Source organism: Lactuca saligna, chromosome 5 (assembly GCF_052625555.1).
Source record: "Lactuca saligna cultivar CGN05327 chromosome 5, ASM5262555v1, whole genome shotgun sequence".
Taxonomy (NCBI): domain Eukaryota; kingdom Viridiplantae; phylum Streptophyta; class Magnoliopsida; order Asterales; family Asteraceae; genus Lactuca; species Lactuca saligna.
Genome location: NC_136421.1, coordinates 95,193,708 through 95,203,027, shown reverse-complemented (window position 1 = coordinate 95,203,027; position 9,320 = coordinate 95,193,708). Strand labels below are relative to the sequence as shown.

The window sequence follows — 9,320 nt, the reverse complement described above, 5'->3', positions numbered from 1 at the left end:
GTGATAATTTCAAAAAAAAAATTATAGGAACCTATATGGATTAATAGTGATGTGACCATGACTTACCTGTACTTTTGAAATGGTAGATAGCTTAACACACGTTATTGTCATTATGTACATGAATTAGTTATATTCTGTTAGTGAGTTCTTTCGTACATGCTCTTTTGTTTATATGTGTAAACAGTTAAGACTCTTTCGGTTGATGGAAATATCTCTCTCTCCTCTCTCTCTCTCTCTCTCTCTCTCTCTCTCTCTCTCTCAGAGAGATTACATATTGACATACCTCTCTGGTCGTTTCTTTACCTCAACAACAAACATGAATGAAAATCCAAAGTCTTAAGTGTATATGCTGAAAAACCAGAAGCTTGTATAAAAGTTTTTGTGGTGAACCATCAACAAGTTTTGAGTGATACGAGTTCAAGTTATAAGTCGTATTCTATACTAAGTCTTCATGTGACTTCTTTTGTAAAAAGAAGCATATTGCGGTGCAGTCGTCCCTTTTTGACGAAGGGAACTTTTGTTTCCAGGCAGCAGTTGCTGCTACAACAACTGCTTTTGCGGCTGATTCTTCAGTATCTGCTGACCACACGATTGATACTACTGTGTTGTTGCTAAGCACATCCCACACCTGATAAAAAAAAATCCAGGTCAAATTACATAGGAATGTTAAGGATCGAATTCTGTAAAAAAAAAAAATTTTTGAATGGATGTAGCAAATAAAATGCATAAAACCATACACGTTTTATTATTTAGTGGTCCAAAACTACTATGTCCTATTTACATCATGATGAGACTGGCAAGTATTTGATATGATAAGCACATTTTGATTGAGTTTGGTTTTTGCCTTGAATCAAAATCAAACTGGAAAAGATTCAATTTTTTAATTAGCCTTAAAAACCAATATTTTCAGTTTTCTTTTCGGGTTTCTTGAGTTCATTTGGGTCCTTTTCTGAGGATTTTGAGTTTTCAAATTTTGGGTTGCATAAAGAAATAAATATAACAATTGAATATATGGATTTGTTGAATCCAAAATCAATGAAAGAATAGTAAAGTGTTGAATTTCGTAATATACAGTAGCAAGAAAATTTTAGATATTTATATTTAATAAAATAACAAATTGGCGTGTAATGATAAATAAATCATCAAGTAAGTGATGTTCGATTCTTAGTTTTTGTTTTTCAAAACAAAAGAATCAAACTGTAGTTTTTAGGTGTTAGTTAGTTCGGTTTTAGTTTCAACATTTGACTTACCCCGTCGCTTGCAAGAACAAGAAATTGATCCTTGGAGGTCAATCGGTGATAGGAGACATCAGGAACTGCAATAATCCCATGGCTTTTCAATACAAAATCCCCGAAAGTGCGAGACATGGCAAGCCCCGGTGAGTCATGATGTGGTAACCACACTCGATCTATATGTGGTTCTTCTCTCAGCGCCATCACCCTACCATTTGACTTCCTTATTCGATCTGCTTCCGCTGCACAAAAATTTAATCGTTACTTCATATAAAAACACAACCCAACCCAAACGATCTCAGAATAATCATATAGTATAAACACTTACAAGGTACACTTGGTTTGAGATCAATGGTCAATTGCACAGGCGTAATTCCATTTTCAGCAATTGTTCCTAGCACAGCTCTCGAATCACCAAGATTAGCAATAACCAGATCATCACCCTGTCAAGTGTCAATCCAAATAGCTTAGTTGGTTCACTGCTAGAAATGGTTCATTAGATACACATATTTATTAGAAGATCAACTATGCATGGATAATAGGAGACATGTGGCATGCATGGTACCTGTTTGATGAAAATAACAGCGGTTGTGCCACTACATGAGCAATCTACATGCTCGATAACCTTAATCTCCTTGTCCATGACTTTGAAGGCACCAAAACAGGCATCTCTCCAAATCTGGAAATCTTTTGACTCATTCTCATCATCTTTAATTACTGTTTTCCCCTTTGCTATGCTGGAATTCCTTTCGTTAATAATCAATGATGGCAGCTTATTTCTCACAAATTTACTAACTATTTGACCATTCCTTCCATGGCCATCAAACACCCCACCAAATGCTCCGTCTTCTATTCCATAGTCCTTTATCAAGAATCATATCATTATTAAAAATATAAAATTGATATATATATATATATATATATATATATATATATATATATATATATATATATATATATATATATATATATATATATATATATATATATATATATATAACCATTGAGATTTGGCACATACGATCTAAAGAAAGAAAATAATGAATTTGAGCAATGAATCACAAGGAGTGAGATAACAAACCTGGTAAAGAATGGCAGCATCTTGGTTGAATCCTTTGGATCCTTGATGTGTATGAATGGAGCCAATTCTTTTATCGGAAGGGGTATGTTGGTAATATATGATGTTGTCATGGCCATAGTCAATCTCATGAATCTCTGGAGATGCTCGGGATATGCAGATACCCATCACAGATTTTAATAACCAAATGCTTCTCAAAATGACCTCTTTATATAAACTCAAATACACAATTATATTCTAGTAATTGTGGGTGGAGGAGTCCCAATCCTGTACAACCCATTTGGTTTTTTATATGAAAGCTTATGTAACTGTTTAGTTTAGCAATAAAGTCAAATTATTTGTTTTAGTATGCATTGGGTTTATTAGCAAGAAATCGAATCTGAAAAGACAAGCATACGTATTTAAATATAATATATACGTATACTTATTCACTAATAAAATATTGTATAAAAATTTAAAACATGGCAACTTGTGGCCGAAACATCAATTATGCAACATTTCAATATTTAATAATCATTAGAATATACGTGTCACCGAAAAAGTCAAATTCTATGAGTCATTGCCTATCCTTTATTTGTTTATTTGTATTAACTTCTAATATAATAATCATGATTTTAAAAGATAGTAATGAATGAAAAGAGAATATTTTATAAAAAGAAAAAGAGTAGCCCAAGACTCGGTTGAAAAGGCATCTTGGGTGTATCACCGAAAGCTTCGGGTTGAAACATTGCTCGTTGTCAACACCTAAGTCGACCAATATAATACGACGATGACCGTGTTGTTTCGATTATATAAATCCTTTAAACCTCCTTATCACACCTGACGTTGTAAAGTTAAAATATATATATCAAAATTAAGTTCGAGACTAATATATTATATAAGTTTATATAAAAAAAATTAATATAAATTCCTAAATATTTTAAGTTTGAATTTATAAAAACAATAAGAAAATATTGAATTGTTAAAATTACAATGTTTCTTTCTTCTTTTTTTTTTTTTTTTTTTTTAATTTAAACAAATAATTTAGATAAATAAACAAACAAACTAATGAGATTTTAGTTTAATAATTTTGAAATTAAACTGAAAGTTCTTTAAAGAAATTAATATGCACTTATTATTACATTTAAATACTATGTAAAATTTAATAAAATTGAAAAAACTATAAAATAACATATGGAAAATAATAATAATAATCATAAAACACCATATGGCATAATGTTTTAGAAAATGACAAGTAGCAAAATTATTTTTATTTTTCAGGAAGGAAGCATTTTTTTTTTTAAATTTAAATAAATAATTTACATAAATAAACAAAGAAAACTAATGGGACTTTAGTTTAATAATTTTGAAATTAAAAACACAGTTCATTAATGAAATTAATATTTATTTGTTATTATATTTAAATATTATGTTAAATTTAATAAAATGGAAAACCATAGAATGAAATGTGAAAAAAATAAAATGAAAGTAATAAGAAAAAACCATATGACATAATGCATTAGAAGATGACAATTAACAAATTTATTTTCATTTATTAGGGAAGATTTTAAAAACATGTTTTTTAATTGAACCAATAAGGTGGTGAGTTCTCGATTCAACTAGTTAGACCATCAGACCAACCCTGTTTCTAGAATCACTTCAAATAGATTATAAAAACATATAACCATAAGTTTAAAATCAATCCATATATATATATATATATATATATATATATATATATATATATATATATATATATATATATATATATATATATATATATAATATAATATAATTAAAGATGAATACATACATATATATATATATATATATATATATATATATATATATATATATATATATATATATATATATAAACAATATATAATTAAAGATGAATACAGACACATCATAAAACTTTCGAACATTACCATGCATTTTTATTCAATTTAAGAAATGTCTAAATGGATATGTAAAGACAATCAACGTTTATTATTCAAAATGTTTCATTTCCATGTATTTGTATTCAATTTAACCGGTTCAATCAGTTAAAAGTTAATCGGTTCAACCAAATTTTTGTAAAACTTGGCCAGTTTGTTCATTTCCTGAAACAGACAGAAAATCAGAGCTAGTTGAACCGCTCACTTTTTCGATTTTTGGTCCAACTGGTTCGAACTAGCTTTTAAGACACTTATATATCATATACCTATATGAAACCCTTTCAAGTTGGAAGAAACGATGACTATAACACCCGTGGTCCATGTCTTGAAACAGACGTAAAATCGATGCTTGTTGAACCGCTTGTTTTTTCCGATTTCTGGTTCATTCGGTTCGAACTAGATTTTAAAACAATTATACATCATATACCTATATGAAACGCTTTTAAGTTGGAAGACACAACAACTGTAACACCCATGGTTCTGGTATATTTTGAAAATTCTTTAAATTACGTTTCGTGAGTAAGGGTTGTGGACCACGACGCGGTTGGTTTTAAGGAGACCGCAACATAGTAGGCCTCTGAGACTAAAACCCTAGAGACCTAGATTCTTGAGCCCTATTTAATGGGACTAACTTCTACGGTTGCCTCATTTGATAGCCTTCATTCCCTGAAATCGCCCTTACCCTAACCCTAATCGTTATTGGCGCATTGAGATCTTATATTTGGTGTTTAGGTGTAATCTTGAAGAAGGTGTTGAGATTTGGTGAAAGAAGAAGAGGAATTCTATCTTAGCTTGTCCATGAAATTCATCTTTTGGACTCTTAGGAGGTATAAAGTCTCAACCTTTGTGTTTATTTTCCATAGATTTAATTATATTGTTTTTATGGTCATTTTGGACCCAAAACCTTTATGTTCATAGAGTTTGTGTGACATTCCCATTTTCACGGACATAAAAGACTGATTTTTTTATGATTTATAAAAATCAGAGTACCTCTTTAATAAAAATGTTGCGAAATTTGTTTCCAGTAAAACATGATAAATACGTTATCAACGCATTTCCGAAAAAAAAAATTCTTTTTAAAACATTTTTGATGTCATCGTTAATACAAAAACATAAGCATAAACAGAACTTACATTCATTATCACTAGTGATTTATATCTCCTTAATCTCTCAGTGTAATGTGACTTCATATCAACACATGTGATATAAATAAACTGAGTGGGTCAGGTTGGGAAACCTGGTGAGTACATATATTATGTTTAATTTTCAAACAATTAATCAATCCAATTACCCATCCCCTTTATATTCTTTACTCTTAAGGGTCTATCCTAAAAATCAGCTAGTCCTCGCTCATTTATTTCTAAGGATTATCCTAAGGAAGTGGAATGAAGTCCATTGTCACCGGGTTTAGGCAGTAAGTCTGCATATTCGCCAGGGTTTATACAACAAGCACTAAGTCCACATAGTCGCCACGGTTTAGGTAGTAACCCTGCATAGTCACCAGGGTTTAAGCATCAAGTCTGCATGATCGTCATGGTTTAGGCACTAAGTCTGCATAGTCGCAAAGGTTTAGAGTACACTGGGTGAACACATCGTTCATAACACCTACAGGTTGCGAGCCTGCTAGTGTTCTATTGGACCATCTAGATGTAGTAGCCGGTCCCTGGTATTTATCTCATTGAAGTATATTTTTTTTTCACATTTTGGCAAGGACTCGGCGAGTTGAAGGCCCAACTCGTCGAGTAGAAGCGACTTGGACCCGGGGGGATAAGTGGCAGACTCGTCGAGTCGGCAGCAAGACTCGACGAGTAGACCCTGTCTGGACAAAACCCTAATCTAAGGGTTTGCACCCTATTTAAACGACCTTATACAGCCTCGATCACCCCTTTGTGCTCCTAGAACACTCCATACAGAACCCTAATCATGTAGTGAAGATCTAAAGGCTTTTAGGTGATTCTTGGTGGTTTGTGGTGGCAAAAAGGAAGGTAAAAGCTTGAGGAACCAAGAGTTTGGCCAGAGGAGTCAAGTTGGTGCACCATCTACAATTCTTGGAAAGTATAAAGTTGACACCTTGCTTCTTCTTGCATTATATCACTTTTGGCAATATTTAGGGCTTTTATAAGCCATTCTTGGTGACCAACCATGATTGGGGGTTGAGGCTTCAGATCCAGGCTCCTTAACGGGTTAGAAGGCAGAAAGGGACTGCCTTTGCACCCATGGAAAGCCCCATGCAACTCAAGAGCTTCTTTTAGAACCATTTTAGCTCAAAGTCCCATGCATGCATGTAAATTTCATAATTTTATGTGCTAGATCGATATTGGGAGCCTAGATCTATCATTTGGACAAGTGTTGTACATCAGAAATCGGGAAATGAGACTTGGACAGCCTCAACTCGACGAGTTGTTCTTGAGACTCAGCGTGTCTAAGGCTTAGCTCCCCTGTTCTGTTAGGGTTAAAGGAACCCAGTTGAGTGTTAGAAGGGTTTTATAGGGTCCAAGTGACCCAAGGCCATCTCCCAACAAATGAAGATGAACTCGACGAGTTGTTCATACAACTCGGCAAGTCAAGGTAAGGACTGGTTCAATAATTGAAGGTGAACTTGGCGAGTTGTTCATACAACTCGACGAGTCGGATGAAGGGTCATGCGAGGTTGGTAAAGAAGGAGAACTCGTTGAGTCATTGCTAAACTCAACGAGTAGAAGCGTGAATGAGGGCAGTTGAAAGGATAGGGACTCGACGAGTTGGCGGCCTAACTCGGTGAGTAAGGTCATCTAAAAGTTGACTTTAACTTTATCACAACTAACACATTTGGCTGGGAAATTCTATCCTCAGGTAAGTAAGGACTATTGTGAGATTGTGCTAACACTCCTAAGTGTTCAATATGACTTCCTAAGGAGCCATATAGTGTTAGAATGCAAATCTCTCCAAGTATAGTGAATCTCTCCCAAATCTCTCTAAGTATGTGAAATCTCTCCCAAATCTCTCCAAGTATGTGAAATCTCTCCCATATCTCTCCAAGTATGTGAAATCTCTCCAAGTATGTGAAATCTCTCCCAAATCTCTCTAAGTATGCAAAATCTCTCCAAGAATAGTGAATCTCTCCCAAATCTCTCTAAGTATGCAAAATCTTTCCAAGAATAGTGAATCTCTCCCAAATCTCTCTAAGTATGCGAAATCTCTCCAAGAATAGTGAATCTCTCCCAAATTTCTCTAAGTATGAGAAATCTCTCCAAGAATAGTGAATCTCTCCCAAATCTCTCCCAAGTATGTGAAATCTCTCCCAAATCTCTCCATGGATCTCAAATCTCTCTCAAATCTTCCTAAGTACCTTCCTCAGTCGAAAACAACTCAAAACCGGAAGAGGAAACCCCAAAAGGACCCCCTTGGTCCAAAACCTCTTGGTCCGGAACCTCTTGGTCCGGACTCCTCTTGGTCCTGAACCTCTTGGTCCAGACTCCTCTTGGTCCTGAAACTCTTGGTTCGGACTCCTCTTGGTCCGAAACCCTCTTAGTCCAGACACCTTCTAAGGAACCGGGAAGGTTCTCACCCTCGGAACACCCTTTCTTCGGACTTCCCCATTGCTCCGGAAGGCTTGACTTCGGAAGGAATGACTCCGGAGGGTAGCACGTGATCTGCTTCGGAAATACTAGTAGCCTTCGCCTCTTCGGTCCAGACTCACCCATTTCGCACCAGACTCCAGAATTGGAAAAAGGAATTCGGAACTCGCTCAGTGCCTCCGGAACACACATCCTGGGCCCTTCGGACCCTCATAGAACCTCCCCTCCCCTCCGGAATTCTAAGAGGAGCTTCAGAATTCACATAAGGGCTCCGGAAATCACCTTATGACTTCGGATTTTGGACTATTCCGAACACTTTTTTTTATCATTTTAAGATATATTTAAGTCGGAAATCCCACCAAACTCGTGTTTTTCTTAACTGAGACCCCTGAAACCATTATTTTATGCTAAAATTAACTATTTTAAGCATACTCTTCATAAAAATAAATGATTGGGATTTAGGAAAACCTTATCCTAAATCAAGAAAAGGACAAAAGGATTGACCATGTGATTTGATGAAATTCCTCATTTCCCATGCAAATCACAGTATTCCATGCTTTACCCACCAAATATCCATGAATGGACCACCAGATCCCTATGCATCAAAGATTCATTTCCTTTTCCTTATACTCCAAAGCAACGATAGTGAGGGAGTTTAGACTCCACTTTCTCTCTCACTTTTCCCCATTTTCTCTCAAAAACTCATCTTCAAGCAAGAATAGAGAATCTTTTTGAAAGGAAATTTCTCAACTTCTTCCTGAGCAATTTTAAGGTAAATACCTCCACTTATCTTATATTTTATTATATTTCAAGATGAGTCCATATTATTTTATTCATAATAATATGTGATGATCATCCTTAGGAAAGCATCCCTCCCAGGGAAGTTCCTCATCTCAGTAAGAGTTTAAGCTTGAGATCTTCACTCCATAACTCCAAACAACTCCTCAACCAACTCAATGTGAGCTTCATACCCCCACCTTTTTTTTTATCATTTTAATGTTTTTGGGGGAGAGTACAAGTCAAACCTTGCCTAAATACTTGAAGAATTGCTTATATACGTATGATTGTATGTGTGTGTGAAATTTTATTAAATTAATATTTTAGTAATATACTCACGGACATAGGATTTCTCAATTTCATAAAGAACAGATGATACTTTGTGCAAAAGAACCTACCAACTATTGAGTGTGCCCAACTTAACCCCTTTATCTATGCTTTCATGTCTAAAGATAAAAGTGATAAAAAGGAACCTTCTTAAGTTGACACCATTTCTTGTGATTTTTGAAAATAGATACTTTGTGACTATTTTGCAAACTATCAGGGAGTATTTTATAAATATCCAACATAAAAGTTTGCGTCAAGAAAATATACAAATAGAGCCGTTATGACAGAAACATTTGCATGTCATATGATGCTATCATAGAACCCCCAAGAACATAAGTAATGTTTTATATGTCATAATACAGAAAATACGTGTCATAACCGGCAGTTATAAATTTATATAAATTATAAGTTGACACTTTTTCTGTTGACT

At 34.3% G+C, this 9,320-nt stretch overlaps 1 protein-coding gene across 1 annotated transcript; it reads right to left on the bottom strand.

Moving 5' to 3' along the window:
* Positions 1 to 345: 345 nt before the first annotated feature.
* LOC145044902 (putative protein phosphatase 2C 72) lies at positions 346 to 2,611 on the bottom strand. The gene is made up of 5 exons (XM_078993252.1): positions 2,314 to 2,611; positions 1,798 to 2,094; positions 1,561 to 1,675; positions 1,251 to 1,474; positions 346 to 628 (listed from the first exon to the last, which is right to left on the bottom strand). Exons 1-5 carry the CDS (start codon positions 2,476 to 2,478, stop codon positions 437 to 439), a joined length of 993 nt encoding a protein of 330 aa, XP_078849378.1. The 5' UTR covers positions 2,479 to 2,611; the 3' UTR covers positions 346 to 436.
* Positions 2,612 to 9,320: the final 6,709 nt, after the last annotated feature.

What these genes read in the sequence shown, in the direction of transcription:
- LOC145044902 (XM_078993252.1), bottom strand. Translation starts at nt 2,478, where the DNA reads ATGGGTATCTGCATATCCCGAGCATCTCCAGAGATTCATGAGATTGAC. An exon ending in CTGTTATTTTCATCAAACAG is followed by an intron (nt 1,676 to 1,797) that starts GTACCATGCATG and finishes GACACTTGACAG; the next exon opens with GGTGATGATCTGGTTATTGC. An exon ending in TTGTTCTTGCAAGCGACGGG is followed by an intron (nt 629 to 1,250) that starts GTAAGTCAAATG and finishes TTTTTTTATCAG; the next exon opens with GTGTGGGATGTGCTTAGCAA.